Genomic DNA, 16,730 nt, shown 5'->3' with positions numbered 1-16,730 from the left:
TGACAAATTTATAGTTGTAAAATTATAACGCATATTTCTGAAAGAGATTGGTATTTCAATTTCAAAGTTCGACTCAGTAAAAATGCATACATCATCTGATAAATCGATTCATAAAAGATAGAACGAGAAACCCTCATAAACAGTGACAAGGAAGGAAATATCAGGTGGAAATTGGAAGAGCTTATTTGGGGCCAATCTCTTGGGGAGTCTTGGCCACAATAGACAGCGCATGGAGACCAGACTGGAGCTCGTCAGCTAAGGCGTCGTACACCATGCGGTGTCGTTTCACCAGGCTCTGCCCCTCGAATTTCGGGGACACGACCTTGAGGTTGAAGTGCGTTTCGCCATCCTTGTTGTTAGCGTTGGCCCTCATGGCGGCGTGGCCTGCGTGCTGATGAGACACGTCTTCTATCTCCAAAACGCTCGCTTCCAACGCCGTCTGCAATTTCGTCCTCATTCTGCTCGCTCGAGACAGCTGCAAAACCTTCGCTCCTCCCCTTGAACCCATTGTTCTTTTTCTTTTTCTTTTTTCCTTCCTTCCCTATACTCACTCACTCCAGCTGCAGCACAAACACAATACTCACACACTACTCAGTCAGGAGGTTGAGGCTGTGCATTCACTTAATAATTCTTTTAGAGATATATGAAAAATGGAAGAAAATAAAAACAAAGATTAAAAAAGGGAAGGAAAAAACAAAAGTCTGCGGTGAGCGTGGATCGAACACGCGACCTTCAGATCTTCAGTCTGACGCTCTCCCAACTGAGCTATCCCCGCAATTGTTGACATTTATTGAATGATAGAATTATTTATCTCTAACATAACAGCATGTAGAAATCAACATACAGAAGAATAACCATATGAATATATTCATATATACGAATCATACACCCGTAATTTCAAATTCAAAGGGGCATGTTTATTAGTTAATTAAAAGCTGGACGGAGCTAGGTACCTTAATTAAATGATAGTATATATATAATATACATAAGTGTAAGTTTAACATGATGATCATGAGTTTGAATCTAATTTTGGAAACAAATAACTAATAGGAATAGGAATATGGGTGTCCATGTTTGCAATATTTGACAACAAGTGCCCCGAAACCAAAAGCGACCACCACCACTGCCACCGCCACCCCAAGCTTGAGCGCTACATTTTTTCCCACTAATTTGGATCTTGAAAGTAAAGCAGTACTGGTACCACAAGAAGAAGTCCTTTGGCCTTTACATTCATTATTATAATTATTATTATTGTAATCACTTATTTGGTCTTTAATTGTGGTTTTGTCTTGTTGAAGATGATCAGCTGGTACCACTATTTTTTCCTTTTGAGTACTAGTAGTAGTGTTCTTGGGAGGAGGATTGGAAATGTGGACGTTGGAAACTTTCTGAGGCATCGTAACTGTAAGAACTCCTCCCGCAAGCTTGGCACGAACTTCATTTGGATCGCAATTCTTGTCTGCAAGTTTGATTTCTTTGTGGAAGCGGCTCCATGTGTTCATGAGACTCAGGGGACGTTCTCCATGGATTGTAAGTATCCCCACATTATTGGTTTGGACCTTGAGGTGTTCCTTTCTGAAACCTGATATGACAGTCACACACACACAACTACATTAATTCATTATATATAAACCCTTGCTTACCTATATAAACCCAATACAAAAACTAATTTACTAGCTAGTACAAATTACAAATACATACCAGATGGAAGCTGGATCTCAACCGTGTCTGGCTTATTCCATTTGCAGTAGGGTTCAAAGTCTTCATAAATACGTTGGGGTTCAGCTCCGGCGTTGTTTTCCATGGTCATATCTAGACTTTAGAATACAAGAATTGATGTCGAGATATATATATGTTAGAGAAATATTAATTCTTGATACTAAGGAAGATCTATTCTAAGGCATGTCTCTATGTCTCTATTTATACTCCCAATTTTTTTGTTGGGGAATGAATGAATACAAAGGCACCAAGCTAACTATATAGCTAGCTGATATTAGAGGTTTCTTATGGTTGTCCTTTTAAGAGAGAGAGAATCATTCTTTTTTTATTTCCTAAGGTTTCTGGATTGCTTCTGTACCTTCTTCATTTCAAGAATATTATTCAGGGAAGGGAACTCTTTCTTCAGAATCCATGTTCATCTCCTCGCTTGCAAGGGTACTGCTATGGTCTTCTTTCATATGCAATACCTTTTTACCTTCATCTTTTGGCAACATGCACATGTAGTTGCGTGTCGGAAATGTTATGTAACTATAAAGAACAATAAAAGTAAAAATACTGGGTCTATTCCAATGGAAAAGGGAATCCCCACGGCCATGGCATTGTAGATGTGTGTGTGAGAAATCCTCATCCCCTCTAGTTTACACTATCGCTTGTACTCCACTAAAAAAAAATATAAAAATACCCTTGTGTTGGATGTGAAGTGCATTATGAATTGTACAACCATTGTTCAAGCCAACGTGACCGCTTCATTGCAACCGAGTTCAAACGCCCCCTATAAATTTAGACAAGAAATATTAATCTCATATTATTTTTATGTAACAAAGTAACAAGTTTTTTTTGCTGCTAAAATCCGGTGTCAAAAGCTGGACTAAGGCTAGAAGCAGTAGAAATGATAGACCATGTGTGTAAATCATCACGTTAGACAAAAAATTTAAATTAAGTAGACAGATGCTCCGCCCGCGCCCAGGTAGTCGTGCTCTTTTTGGAGACACATTTACGCTTGCCGCATCAAAATCCACACACATCTTGGCCACAGAGGAAGAGACTTACTCCGACTTGTTGCGTACATGTGGCCAAACCTCTAACTTACCCCATGGCAGAGCAATTCATGCAAAACTCATCAAGGGCTCTCTGCCCTTTTCTCCTTTTCTTCAAAATAATTTACTCAACATGTATGCTAAATGTGGCGATCTTAGCAATGGTCTCCAACTGTTTGATGAAATGCCTCACAAGAATGTTGTGTCGTGGTCTGCGGTTATTACGGGCTTTGTCCAACATGGCTGTCCTAAAGAAGCCCTATCTTTGTTTGGTCGTATGCACCAGGATGGCACGACCAAGCCCAATGAGTTTACCTTGGTTAGCGCGCTCCACGCATGTTCCTTGTATGGCAATCTGACTCAAGCTTACCAAGTTTACGCATTCATAGTTCGCCTAGGATTCCAGTGGAATGCTTTCCTGATGAATGCATTCTTGACTGTTTTAGTAAGACAGGGGGAATTAACAGAGGCTTTGGAAGTGTTTGAGAATTGCCCCAATAAAGATATTGTGTCTTGGAATGCTATCATGGCTGGCTACTTGCAGTGTTCTTATTTGGAAATACCGAACTTCTGGTGTCGTATGAATCGCGAGGGAGTGAAACCCGACGGCTACACATTTTCGAGTGTTCTCACTGGGTTGGCTGCTCTCACAGATCTTAAAATGGGTGTCCAGGTTCATGCACAGCTTGTCAGGTGTGGTCATGGGGCTGAGATGTGTGTGGGGAACTCTTTGGCTGATATGTACATTAAAAATCACAAGTTAGTGGATGGCTTCAAAGCCTTTGATGAGATGCCTTCAAAAGATGTGTGTTCATGGACCCAAATGGCTGCCGGGTGCCTACAATGCGGGGAACCAAGCAAAACGCTTGAGGTTATTGCTCAAATGAAGAAAGTGGGTATAAAGCCAAACAAGTTCACGCTTGCAACTGCCCTGAATGCTTGTGCCAATTTGGCTTCCTTGGATGAAGGGAAGAAATTCCATGGCTTGAGAATTAAACTCGAAACTAGTACTGATGTTGATGCGTGCGTGGATAACACTCTGCTAGACATGTATGCAAAATGTGGATGCATGAAGGGTGCATGGTGTGTTTTTCAGTCAATGAAGGATCGTTCTGTGGTGTCATGGACCACAATGATCATGGGGTGCGCACAAAATGGGCAAGCTAGAGAAGCTCTTGACATTTTTGATAAGATGAGGCTGGAGGAAGGTGTTGAGCCAAATTACATCACCTTCATATGCCTGCTTTATGCATGTAGCCAAGGAGGGTTTATTCATGAAGGATGGGAGTATTTTGCCTCCATGACTCATAACCATGGAATCTCCCCTGGAGAAGACCATTATGCATGCATGGTGAATCTTCTAGGCCGAGCTGGACGTATAAAGGAAGCTGAGCGATTTATCCGGAACATGCCCTTTAAACCAGGTGTTCTGGTTTGGCAAACTTTGCTCGGTGCTTGTCAGGTTCATGGCGATACAGAAACTGGAAAGCGTGCAGCAGAGCATGCATTAGATATAAACAGAACAGACCCATCAACGTATGTATTACTGTCAAACATGTTTGCTGGTTTGAGCAACTGGGACAGTGCTGGGATGCTGAGGAAACTAATGGAGTCTAGGGATGTAAAGAAATTGCCTGGATCCAGTTGGATTGAACTGGAAAAAGGCCACTGACCAACTCTAGCCCTCAAAAGATTTGCTTGAAATGAAATGGAGTGACGGGGGATCAACTTTTTTTCAATCTACTGTGAGATCGAGTAATGAACTATATTGTCCTTAAAGACTCTACTTTCTTTTGTATTTGATTTCTTTCTTGGCGGGTAAGCCAAGTCAAGTAGTCATATGATCTGTGATCGCGATTCTGGCAAAATTTGATTTCATTCCCTATTCAAACTCAAGCGCTCGTCTTGCAACGGAAATTCAACTATGGGCGGACTGCTTCTTCACGGATCAGAGCCTCTTTGAGCCTTTCCTTGCAACTTAATCGGCCCCCATATGCATCAGTTTTCGAGCCCAGTAAGGCAAAAAAATACTAAAAGCTATAAAAAGTAGACCCTCCATACGTCCAACACTAGATGCAATTCATCCATGGTATTAAGGACTTCCTCATTATAACGTAGAGTATCCAATTAAAGGAAGATTGCAGCTCCAACATATTTTTTTGTTCTTGAGAGATGTTGTTAACTGAAATCTATTTCAGGAACTTTGGTAGAGTTTCATAATTATGAGTGGGCATCAAACCAACCAAACTGTTCAAACCGACTCCAATATGACTAGTTTTGTTCGGTTTCAACACCAAACAAGCATAATTTTACACTGAACTGAATTGATCGTGATTAGTTTGGTTTTATTTAATTTAGAAATTATAATGATGGATGCAATGTTCACTTTATATGTGTTCCAAAAAATGATCCAGATTGTCAGGTTGATGATTTTGGCTCCATAAGATTATAAGTAAGAAATTTTTGATGTGTTTGTTTCAATTTTCAAGTGTAGAATTGTTGTGTTTCGTTTTGCATGACTATTAAATTTGAAAAGTGTGTAAATACAAGTTCTAAAAAATGAAACAATAAAAGTAATTATAGCTTTATATTGTCATTAAGCTAAATCACTATAGAAAAAAGAAAAAAAAACTAGGGTTGAGCTTAGGCTTAAATCCCCTAAACCCTTAATTATTAATTAGTTTTATCATTATTTAGAGATGAAACTAGCCCAAACATGATCATGCCCTCTTTTTTAAGAACAAATGATAATTCATTAATCAAGCATTAGAACATAAGAGTTGGCATGTAAGAGCACTTCCAGTGTTAGTGCTAGCCTGAGTACAAGGCCCCCTAGGTTTCCAAAACCCATTCCAGCAATGGAAAATGGTGTGTCCACCAAGATTGGACAAGTCTAAAGACAAGAATAGTCTGAGCTGTTGCATGAGGGCTGTGACGTCAACGAAAAAAATAATTTTACAAAAATAGAAAAAAAATTCTGAAAAATTACCAAAAAATACATAATATTTTTTTATACATACCTAGCAATTTTTTAATTATTAATCTCATACATATAAATAAAAATAATCTCATATAAATAGTAATTGCCCTTGGATTGCCATGGCAATGATTGGAAAAGCAACAAAAATATTGTTAGGGCATATACTATTCATGTAAACAGTAACCGTCCTTACTTGCCCGTGCCCTTTGCCATAATAAATGGGTGGAAGTGCTTTAAAGGAAATAAATTACACGTAAATAAATAAATTACTTGTAATGTTCAAAAAGAAAGAAGAAAAAAGAAAAAGGAAAATTGCCGTTGTTTGTGGATAGATACGGAAAAGTGGGAAAAAAGAATTTGTAACTTAAAAACCATAGGACGTAAATAAATTTGTGTCATATTAGGAATTTAGGACTGTGAGTCCGCTCCTAGTCACCCTCACCCTCATCCGTCGTATACTAGTATATCGGCGTACACTCGCGAACAACGCCTAAACACTCACCATTCATCCATTTATTATTTATTTCAACTTTCCACAATCTCTCTCTCTCTCTCTCTCTCTAAAAAGAAAAACTCCCTCCCTCCCTCCTTCAGTTTCCGGTCTTCCTCGTTTCGTCCTCCATATAAATCGTTCGCCTGTCGAAACTCTCTTTCTTTCTCAATCAAAGCGACATGTCGTCCTCGGGCGGCAACTCCGGCGGTGTTGGTGGCCCGATCGCTCCTCCTCAGCTTTACTTTTGCCACCAGTGCGATCGTACGGTTTCCCTCACCCCTCCACCTACGTCCGATCTCGTTTGCCCTATTTGCAGCGGTGGCTTCGTCGAAGAGATGGAAACCCCTAACCCTAACACTTTTCCCCCCAATCCCTTCTTCTCCGTCCCCTCCTCCGACGCTCCTCCCTTCGCCTCCAGCGGCTTTCCCCTCCTCTTCTCCGCCCCCGGCCCTGGAAATTTCTCCGACGATCTCTCTGCCCTCTTCGGCGGTGCACCCGCACGCTCCTCGCCGTTTCAGGACCCCGACGCCTTCAACCCCTTTGTGTTCCTTCAAAACTATTTGCAAACCCTAAGAGCAAATGGTGCCAATGTCCAGTTCGTGATCGATAACAACCCCGGCGCCGGGGGGGACCCGACAGGTTTTCGCGTCCCCCCCAATCTTAATCTCGGCGACTACTTCTTCGGCCCGGGCCTCGAGCAATTGATCCAGCAGCTCGCGGAGAACGACCCAAACCGGTACGGCACGCCACCCGCTTCGAAATCCGCAGTGGAGGGCTTGCCGGTTGTGAAAATCTCAAAGGAGTTGTTGGATTCCGATTCGTCCCAGTGCGCTGTGTGTAAGGACTCGTTCGAGCTCGGCGAGGAGGCCAAGCAGATGCCCTGTAAGCACATATACCATTCGGATTGCATTCTGCCTTGGCTGGAATTGCACAACTCATGTCCTGTTTGTCGCTACGAGTTGCCCACCGATGATACTGATTACGAGCAGAGGCTTAGCGGGGCCTCAGCCAATGCCAATCGAGCTAATCAATCTGCGGCGGCTGGTGGGGTCAATATTTTTGCCGGAGGTGGTGGTGGTGGGAGTGGGAGTGGGATTGGGATTGGGATTGGTGCGCCATCTCTAGACAATCAGAGTCCAACTCCCCGAACGGTGGAGCGGAGATTTACCATCTCCTTGCCACGCCTTTTCAGGGTATTTGGTGGTTCTGCTGAGACTAGTAATAGTGGGAGTGGAAACAATGATGAGTCGAACTCGGGGACTAGGGGAGGTCATAACTCTGGATCGGAGGAGCCTAGGCATGAAGATCTTGATTAAACACAATTGGTATTGCACTTGTTACCATACACATTCATTTTTGTCTTCCATTTTGTTTCTGTTGTATGTCATGCAAAGGGAATCATCGTTTACTCTTTTCATGCTTGCACCAGTAGTTTAACTGATACATACTGGGAATTTTTCTTATAATTGCGCTTCATGTGAAATGCTTGATTAATATTGACAAATATACTTGTATCTGTACTTGAATTTTTATGTTGATTACTTAAGAGTTAGGCCTTTCATGTGGCAAATTTGCAACTCTATTTTACCTTAGTGACGTTGTTTTGCTTGAGTTATCTGTAGATGTTGCTTCAAAAAAAGTTATGTGTAGCTGATTAATGGGGGAAGAATGACATATGATGGTCTTTAAAGGTTTGGTGAAAGGAAAAGCTATCATACGGAGTGGGGGCATATTTGTTCCAAAAGCAGGAAGTTATTGCAACAACATGCAACCAACCAATGATATGACATGAAACACATGTACCTATAAATTGTTTCTGAATTACCATGAGATAAAAGTTGTATGTACTGTGTAGTAAAAAGACAAAGAAGTACGGTAGAGCTCCTTTCATGTTAAACTCCCAACAAACCCCCACAATCATATGTTAGCCCTCTTTGAACTAGTAAACGTCAATTAAATAATGCATACAGAAGAATTCTAGAAATCATACCATAGTCTATCAGTGGTAACACACAGAAATGCCACTGCACCGACTTTTACACGGAATTATTGATATTCTCGATATGTATCATATCTGCCTTCTTGCAATGTGGATATGAATCATCCATATCTTATGAGACAGTTGTAGGAGGTGACTTTCATGACGTTTGTAGGATATTGTATAATATCCTAGACAGTAGGATACTTATTTTTAGGAGAGAGATCTACAAGGTGCATAATCACCAGTTCCATGACAGACTAGGTTTTATTATGCCCCATGGCATTATTGATCATCCTCTGCTACAGGAGGTTTATGTGGTCTAAACTCTTCGAATAATCCTTAATCTTTGTAGGATTGATCGTTCCCCATATCTAGTGATTGGGATGTTCTTTTGTTGTGTTGCTCAGGTGTCCCCTGCCCAGGGCAGTTGTAAATCACATCCTGATAATGTTTGATTAGGGGATCAGCGGTTATCATAGTCCCTTCAGAATTGAGAATATGTGGCTTATTGTTCCTGATTTCTATGACAAAATCAAGTTGGGTGTCAGGGTTATATGGTAGAGGTTGTTCCTAGTTTTTGCTTTTATTGGAAGTCCAGCTTTTGAAGCTAAATCTCAAAAAAGTCGAGAGAGATGAGGTTGGACGTATAGTTATGACTTATGATAATTGGATACATTGACTATTGGAATCATTTGATGCATCAGATTCTTGATAGGAGCATAGTTGTTGCTGTCAAAATCAGCTGAACTTGTGTGCTGATGAGATTTTGTAAGGTGTTCTATTTTAAAGAGTTGGACCACGGAATGTTTGTGTTTTGTTTCATCCGAATCTAGGATCATTAATGACTGCATTATGTGAGTCCAGTGTAGAAAGCATATTTTGGTTCTCTTTCGCTTTTTAACTGTCTTGTTTGTGTGCGGTCTTGTGTACTATGAGTATGTCTGAATGAGTTAAGGTTTTTTAGCGCAAGCCATATGTAACAAATTTCTTTTGTTCTACTTTATTGAAACTTGAGGAATCAATATGGAGCCCTGGTTGGATCATTTCGACTGAATATTTTACTATATTTGCAGCAATTTATGCATATAATTCGTTTAATTTATCATGTATAATTGTTTTACATGCAGTAGGTGATTTAGTTACTCTAAGTTGTAAGACATTTTGTGTGTGTGTGTGTGTGTGTGTGTGTGTTTTTTCTTCTGGCTTGATATGTGTTGAGTGCAGTTTTGCCTGGCTTCCCCCCGCCCCTCTCTCTCTCTCTCTCTCTCTCTCATGTTATAGTTTTATGAAGATTTCAATTAAAAGGTAATTTTCTGTCTTTTTGGTAGGTGCAATGAGCAGCATGGATCTGCAACCATTGTTGAACAAAGAAAGATCTTATACATTAACAGTTAGTGACAGTTGCTTTTTAAAATATTTTGCCCTGATAATCATAGGTAAAATGCTATTGTTAATGTTGTTGTTGCGAATTCTTTTATAGGTTCATCATCATTTTGTGCGAATTTGATGTGCATTATCAGCGTTGTGTTGTGTCCTGTAAAAAATTTCCATTTGGGTACCATGGTAATTTTTGGATGTCGTCTGTAATACATGGCCTTGTTTCTTCTTCTACTACAAGGGGGCTTATTTGAGTTGAGAGGTGTCGTCAAGTGCTGTATCTATTTTCTTTCTTTTCATTCTCCATTTTGCGGACATGACATACACATGCCGACCCTAAAAAGAGGCATTGCTTGCTGCAAGCGTTCTTCGTGTGGTGGTGATGCATTATGCATAAACATAATAATACGCATAAATAAATAAATACTGCTCTGCTCGCTGGGGCCTTTTCTTTTCCATCTTTTATCTAGGTTTCCTCTCCCTCTCCCTCTCCCTCTCCTTACTTCCCAAAAAAAGCCTTACCAAAGGAAACAATGAGCCATTCGACCAAAAAAGAAGAAGAAACAGAGCCAAAGAGGATTTGACTGACTCACTGTATTCCTTTTTTCCCTGGGCGACTCGAGTTAGAGGAGAGGATTGTGATATTGAGGCTATCCGCAAGTTTATTTATTGCGTGGCAGGAAGCAGGAAGCAGGAAGCAGGAAAGAAGGAAAACCGAAAAAAAGAAGAGCTGGGACACCTGGCGGCTAGAGACAATTTTACTAGTATGATATGATATGTACACAGTACATGTCAGTCAGACGATTTAATCAGAATTCAGTCTAATAACACTCATAGTCGACTTCCTTAGAAGAAATCGCTTCAAATTTCACTGACGATAAAATTGATTTATTTAATTATTTAGGGTTTGTTTGGTATCCTACTCAAAAAAATCAACTCAAAAATTATGATTTATTTTCAAAACATGAGTTTCTAAATACTGATTTAAAATTTTTTAAAAACTTGTTTGGTATTGAACTCCAAACTATTTTCAAGATCTTAAAAAAATTGAAATTAAAATTAGAAACCCTAGATTCCCAAATTGAAATTAACTATAAAAAAAAATGAGAGAGGGGTGTTGCCTAAGTTTACCAGGAAAAAAAAATGAAAGAGAGAGCGGGACTCGGGAGAGAGAGGAGACTGTAAATAGAGAAAAAATTGTAAAATTTCACCTTTTTTGTTTTTAATAATAAGGGTGTTTTTGAGTTTTCAAAAATGGGCTTACAAACGAGTTTTTATAACTTTGGACTAAATATCTGTTTTAAAATTTATAAAATTCAATCTAAATAAGATACCAAACGAGCCCTTAGTGATATACATCCATATTATGTGCTAGTAAGTTTTGATTTAGTAAATGGTAATACCATAAATATTAAACTTCAAATTGCATCAGTCCATGTCCATCCACTTCCACTACTCTACATTTATGCATAAAGGATTTTAAGTCATTTTGTTCTCAAAAATTGAAAACTTGCGTGATATATCATATCATCAAATAAGTACAATAAATAAAATAAATCTACAAATAAAAGAAAATAAAGAAAAGAAGGACGGAACCGGAATATACATTACAATTTTACATACGAGATGAGGTGGAGGTGGGGGCCGCAAAGAGGCAGAGTCGTTCGTTTGCGTGACTGTATTGAGGGAGAGTCTTCTTTTTAATATATGGAATAAAATATCATAAAAATGAATGAGTGCTGCTGAGATGTGTCGGTAGTCGGTATCTCTCTCTCTCCCTCTTTCTCTCTCTTCCCCGCTGTCTTCCTCCTCCTCTCTCCTCTCTCCTCTCTCTTCTCTCCTCATCCTTCAAGTCCTCAACTCAACTGTATCATTCCGCGTCAGGGGAAATACATACAAAATTAATATATTACTTTACCATTTCTATCATTTTATATTCACAAATTCACAAATTCACAAATTCACAAATTCACAGCTCTCGTCTCTTCTCTTCTTTTTCTTTAGGGGAGACTTGGCTAGTTTGCTTCCTGCGTTTGAGAAAGAAAAAAAATCAAAATTTAATAGAAATGCTGATGCTGCTTCCACCGGACAGGAGAAGCATTTGACTTTTATGTAGACTCCATTTTGTTTAGTTTAATATTTTAGTTCTGTATGTATGGATCTGCTTTTGTGTCTCTTTCTTTTCTAAAACTCTTCTCAAGAAAGAAACCAAAGATTGGATTTGAGGGCAGCAGCAGCAGCTAATTAAGCTATAATATATACATATAAATACAACAAAGGGAAGAGATCGGGGAAGAATGTCTCCTTCGAATACAAGGTCGGTGGAGAATGGCAATAATGGAGGAGGAGGAGGAGGAGGAGGAGGAGGAGGAGGAGGCAAGAATTTCATAGAGCACCAAGTCTCCAAGATGGACACACTTGCCGGCGTTGCCATCAAATACGGCGTCGAGGTTTCTAATTTTTCTCTGAAATCCCCCTGCTATATTTATATATGCTCTACTCAAATCCTGTCTTTAATTGGCTCGTTCCCTGGCTCTGATTATTTCGCGCTCTATTACTATTAGTTCTAGTCTATTGCTTGCTATTATTGCTATCATCAGCTGCAGCTTCATGCCCTCTTCTTCTTCTTCTTGTTGGTCTTGTTCTAAGTTTCCAACTTTTCTTTAATGGTGTCGTGCTATTGCTAAAGAGTAAATGCTGATGATGCTTTGTAAATTTGTAATGAAACAAACAGGTGGCTGACATTAAAAGGATGAATGGGTTTGCTACAGATCTTCAAATGTTTGCTTTGAAGACTTTGAAAATACCTTTGCCAGGAAGACATCCGCCATCTTCCCCTCTTTCTCTACGGTAATCAACATCTTCTCAATTCTTTCCCTTCCATGTTCTCTCATTTTATCCCGCCTTCCTCTTCTGTTCTACCCTCTTTCTTCTTAACTCCAATTCCAAACAATCTATAAGCATGAAATACGAACAACAAAAAGATAATATCAAATGTTACTATTACTTACATTTTCACATGCTACCTTCTCCATTGTAACTATAATACATCCACCGAAGCATCACCCTAAACATGCTATAGTTCTACACCGGTCCTGCCTCTATATATGTAATCCATATCTAATGTACATCTGTTATTGCTGAAAAAAAACTGAGGTTACGGCTTCTGCCTTAAGAATTTGCAATCTGCAATTCTAAATTCCCACTGTTTCTGGTAGCTGGATGTTCAAGTGCATCAATCGATCTTAGTCTGTATTTATAAACTTCAGTTAGCTTATAGTTTCTATGTCTTACTGCAGAGAAAACAACACTGAAAAATCCAACCCATGTCTTGGCCAAGCTATTGTGCTAGAACCATTCCGCTCTGTAGGTTCAAAAGCTCCCAAAGAGAAAGTCACTACAGCAATGAGCACTTTACAAAAATACTATGGTCTAAGATCTCCAAATTTGAGGGGTACAGCTGAAGGCATGGAGATGGCAGTCTACAGAAGTCGAAGTTCAGAATACTTTAATGATGAGGTGCTCTCACCATTGTCTGAAAGTCACCCTAACAAGTCTAGGCATTCTTCAATTGATCTTTTAGCTGAGAATGGTGCAATGGCTGATTATACGCACCTTGCAGAACCTGGAAATGGGGAGGGTGAGAAATCTGATGAGAAATCGGTCCGAAGGCGTCAGAAAGTTGAAGTTGATAATGGTAGTGGTACACCAGAAAGGCTGTTAAAAGGGGAAAACAGTGGTGGGAGCAGTGGTTTCTCTTCTTCAACAGGAAATGGTTTAGCCATGAGGCAGAAATCAGCAAGCCGAACAGTACTGCAATCTGATTCAGAGTCAGGATGGTTGAACTCCATTCCAGTGGGATTAGGCGATTCTATCATGACTGACGAAATGGCTGTTGTTCGTAAATCATCAAGCACATCAAGCTTAAAAGACCAGGAGAGTAATAACACAGCATCAGTGTGGCCAACTTCAAGGTGGAGCTTGAAACAAGACTTGCAAGCTCTCTCAACTGCAACGATGGCTAGACCAATCTTTGATGGCTTACCGAAGCCAATAACTGGCCGCTGGAAAGCTGCCCTTGATTAGAGAAATTCATTTGCACTTTGATATAGATGATTTGTTTCCGTGCACTAGATCCAATGGGATGAAATATCTCAGCTACAAAATTATACATGATATAGCTGCAGTAAAATCAGAGGGGGAGAACTATAGAAAGAGAATACGGTAAATAAAGATTCATTTTAAACTATTGGATGATAATGATATGCAGCAATATGCTAAATAGCATTTCAAGTCTGAAGCAGTAGCTGCAGCAGCTTGAGAAAAGCTGTAATGGAGATGGTATGTGACCAAATTATTTATTATTTCGTTATTCTTGTGATGTGTTACTTTGTATCAAAAAATAGCAATCCCACTTGGACTGGGAATTTAAGTTAAGATCGGTCATGTTATCTTAATAAAGGTAGTAATTTCAAGCTGTGCATTACAGTACAATTGTATCATTATTGGTAATGGAGATTGAATTTTTTTTGGCACAACACTCTGACTTACACTAATGCCTTTTCCCTTTCCCTTTTAGCTTGTGAAAATCACTAGTCCTTTATTCCATGAAAGGCGATATTGAAACAATGAAAGACAGACAGACGTAAGGATTAACAATGGTAATGGGTTGGTTGTTGATTACAAATTTACAATACAGATGTGTTCCTTGCGATTGATGTTGTGTGGGCTGTAGATACTGAATTAATCCATCAATGGTTGGCTATTGCCTTGTATTGTATTTTACAGGTTCCTTCAAGTAAGGTTTCATTTCATGTGAAGCCCAATCCGAGCTTGCTTTGTGGCACAGGCATGTAAGGTTTTAGGTCGTTTCTTTCGGTGAAATAACCAGAACGAGCCAATTGTTCATTATAAGAAATCAACTTTCAAGTTTTAATTGACATTCAGCAATCAGCAGCATCAAATCATTATCATATCACAACCGACCTCTGCTTTGTTTTGTAGAATGTAGATCACAATAAAACAAGCAAGCAACCACAACCACCCAAGGGGGACAAAGATTGAGGGGGCATTACATATACATATTATATATGTTTGTTTATCACAGATCCTAATTCATCCTCCCAACTCCTAAAGAATTATGAAATCACAGATCCAGATTTGTGAAACCAATCACTCTTCACTGGATTGAACAACTAGAAAGAAAGTATGATTCTACGATTCATCAGAACAGACGTTGTTTTGATGGCCCGAAGGTGAGGGGTGATGCTGATGGTGGTGATCCTCATCATCGCTGTCGTCTTCGTCGAAGGGCTTCTGCTTGTGGAAGATGCAACACTTTTTGGAGCTCTTCTTCTGCATGAACTCGTTGTCCACCGTCCCCTCCTTCCATGTCACTTGCTTCTTTTTCTTCTTCCGATTTAGCCGCAAAACCAAAGCTTCCGATTGCGAGGATGAAGATGCCGATGCCGATGCCGATGCGTCGGGGTTCTCAAGGGTGATGGTGGTCGTCACGCTCCCGCTCGTTATCCGTTGTGCTCTGCCGCCGCCGCTCATGCTTCGATGATTTCTTCGCAATCGCAAATCGCCCAATCGCCCAATCGCCCGATCGCTCAATCGCTTGGCGTTTGTCCCGTTTACCTCGCTACCAGGTCTTAAACATCCGTCCGTCTGACCGTCGCTTACCTTTGACCTTTTTTTATATTTATAATAAATGTTTTTAGGGACTAACCACTAATGATAATTGCTTTTAAATTTATGGACCTATACCTATTGGTACTTTTCTTTTTTACGGAAATAAATTCTTATTCCTGGGGCTCTGCCCCTTTGTTTAAATTTTAAAAAATAAAAATAAAATAAATCTTAAAACCCTCAACACAATGCCGACAAGTACATTTTCTACATGTTGTGGGGAGCTCCAAGGGCTATGGTGGTGGATTTACCAATTTTGTAACTTTCATTACTTCTTGTTGGTGAGGCTTTACAACCGTGATCGCAGAAATTACCCACGCATTTCACCCAGCGCAATATTTCCCAAAGTTACAAGTTCATGAACAGTTTGTTTGAAAGAAATACAACCTTTTTAAGAAAATTCATCGGAGAACTACTAAATGTAAACGCATCCATTGAAAATAAAAGAAAAGAGAGAAACTAAACAAGAGAGTTTCTTACAATTTTACTTCAATTTTAACGGTAAACCAGCAACCCACATGGACTAGCGGAGTGTAGAGTTTAGGGAAGTACAAGCATTCTGGTGTTCTTTGCATTTTACTTTTTTTTTTTCCTTCCCAAAATGTATTCCTTCTGTTGCAGTAATGATGGTAAGGCACTAAAATTATCATGGGATTTAAAGTTAAAATTAAAATTGCTCAAAATGTTACATTGTGAATCATATCTATGTCTCAACGATACAATGAACAAAACCGTTGTAATTAACCGAGGCAAAAAAGACCGCAAATCCATTTAGGCGGTTCCCGATCATATCAGTAATAAGCCTTGAGTGCCACAAACCAACTCTAAAGGAAATCCATACGCTTTACTTACTACCACTAAAAACTATATTTCAAGACTCCAAGCTCTCAGGCTTTCATCTACCATGTTCAATTACTGTCTTTTCTGTAGCAGCAGTAAGAGAGCCAGATCTACCACCTATTATTAGGTGGTTTGACTTTGTAAATACGAACAATCCAATTAGATGTCGTGAATGCCTCTTCCAGATGTTCAAGTTTGATATCCTTATTTCCAATTTCAACCCCCCGTGCACGATCATACCTGTCAAAAGCCCGCATCAAAAAACCAAAAAATAAAAAATAAAAAATCAGCAATTTGACATGAAAATTCCAGACTTGATACACCTACTGCACTGGAAACAAATAACCTATTCAAGACACATGAAACTTACCCAGGTGGTTTGCCATACTCTGTCGTCAGCTCTCCAAATCGATAGTAAGACAGCTTGTACCTAATCGCCAACAAAATTGAAAAACAAATCATTTTTGTACAGAACTTGACATCATACAAAGAATGGAACATCAATAGTATAATAATTTCCCAAATAAATAATTCACTTAAGGGTCTAAGATTAATTTTAAGTGAGAAGTAAATCCCACATTAGAACCAGTGGTCCAGCAGAATGAAACTCCA

At 39.5% G+C, this 16,730-nt stretch overlaps 6 protein-coding genes, 1 long non-coding RNA gene and 1 other non-coding gene across 10 annotated transcripts; 3 read left to right on the top strand and 5 right to left on the bottom strand.

Moving 5' to 3' along the window:
* Window positions 1-34: 34 nt before the first annotated feature.
* LOC110746245 (sufE-like protein 1, chloroplastic/mitochondrial) lies at window positions 35-629 on the bottom strand. The gene has a single exon (XM_021946455.2). The coding sequence runs from the start codon at window positions 506-508 to the stop codon at window positions 182-184; it is 327 nt and encodes a 108-aa protein (XP_021802147.1). The 5' UTR covers window positions 509-629; the 3' UTR covers window positions 35-181.
* A 73-nt stretch (window positions 630-702) lies between these two features.
* On the bottom strand, window positions 703-775 carry TRNAF-GAA (transfer RNA phenylalanine (anticodon GAA)). The gene has a single exon. It is a non-coding gene; the product is annotated as a tRNA-Phe (tRNA).
* Window positions 776-950: 175 nt separating this feature from the next.
* Window positions 951-1,932, bottom strand: LOC110746063 (uncharacterized). Its single transcript, XM_021946261.2, has 2 exons — window positions 1,702-1,932; window positions 951-1,582 (listed from the first exon to the last, which is right to left on the bottom strand). The coding sequence occupies exons 1-2, from the start codon at window positions 1,808-1,810 to the stop codon at window positions 1,044-1,046; spliced, it is 648 nt and encodes a 215-aa protein (XP_021801953.1). The 5' UTR covers window positions 1,811-1,932; the 3' UTR covers window positions 951-1,043.
* Window positions 1,933-2,545: 613 nt separating this feature from the next.
* LOC148286113 (pentatricopeptide repeat-containing protein At2g13600-like) lies at window positions 2,546-4,788 on the top strand. The gene has a single exon (XM_088246514.1). It carries the CDS (start codon window positions 2,668-2,670, stop codon window positions 4,426-4,428), a length of 1,761 nt encoding a protein of 586 aa, XP_088102640.1. The 5' UTR covers window positions 2,546-2,667; the 3' UTR covers window positions 4,429-4,788.
* A 1,433-nt stretch (window positions 4,789-6,221) lies between these two features.
* On the top strand, window positions 6,222-9,846 carry LOC148286112 (E3 ubiquitin-protein ligase RING1-like). Of its 3 annotated transcripts, XR_015832536.1 has the most exons (3): window positions 6,223-7,554; window positions 9,539-9,600; window positions 9,691-9,846. XR_015832536.1 is itself a non-coding variant. In XM_088246522.1 (2 exons), exon 1 carries the CDS (start codon window positions 6,409-6,411, stop codon window positions 7,543-7,545), a length of 1,137 nt encoding a protein of 378 aa, XP_088102648.1. In that variant the 5' UTR covers window positions 6,222-6,408; the 3' UTR covers window positions 7,546-7,554; window positions 7,852-9,463. The 3 variants fall into 3 exon arrangements, 2 of the variants coding, with proteins under 2 accessions (XP_088102648.1, XP_088102646.1); XM_088246522.1 differs by lacking the exons at window positions 9,539-9,600; window positions 9,691-9,846 and adding an exon at window positions 7,852-9,463 and having other exon boundaries at window positions 6,222-7,554; XM_088246520.1 differs by having other exon boundaries at window positions 9,539-9,846.
* A 1,492-nt stretch (window positions 9,847-11,338) lies between these two features.
* LOC148286111 (uncharacterized) lies at window positions 11,339-14,125 on the top strand. The gene is made up of 3 exons (XM_088246523.1): window positions 11,339-12,037; window positions 12,322-12,437; window positions 12,887-14,125. Exons 1-3 carry the CDS (start codon window positions 11,885-11,887, stop codon window positions 13,671-13,673), a joined length of 1,056 nt encoding a protein of 351 aa, XP_088102649.1. The 5' UTR covers window positions 11,339-11,884; the 3' UTR covers window positions 13,674-14,125.
* A 435-nt stretch (window positions 14,126-14,560) lies between these two features.
* INH3 (inhibitor-3) lies at window positions 14,561-15,248 on the bottom strand. The gene has a single exon (XM_021946466.2). It carries the CDS (start codon window positions 15,141-15,143, stop codon window positions 14,802-14,804), a length of 342 nt encoding a protein of 113 aa, XP_021802158.1. The 5' UTR covers window positions 15,144-15,248; the 3' UTR covers window positions 14,561-14,801.
* Window positions 15,249-15,921: 673 nt separating this feature from the next.
* LOC148286110 (uncharacterized) lies at window positions 15,922-16,723 on the bottom strand. Its single transcript, XR_015832535.1, has 2 exons — window positions 16,489-16,723; window positions 15,922-16,358 (listed from the first exon to the last, which is right to left on the bottom strand). It is a non-coding gene; the product is annotated as an uncharacterized LOC148286110 (long non-coding RNA).
* Between the last annotated feature and the right edge of the window lie 7 nt (window positions 16,724-16,730).

This window comes from Prunus avium, unplaced genomic scaffold, assembly GCF_965620075.1.
Source record: "Prunus avium unplaced genomic scaffold, drPruAviu1.hap1.1 HAP1_SCAFFOLD_708, whole genome shotgun sequence".
Taxonomy (NCBI): domain Eukaryota; kingdom Viridiplantae; phylum Streptophyta; class Magnoliopsida; order Rosales; family Rosaceae; genus Prunus; species Prunus avium.
This window is presented reverse-complemented; position numbering and strand designations above follow the sequence as displayed.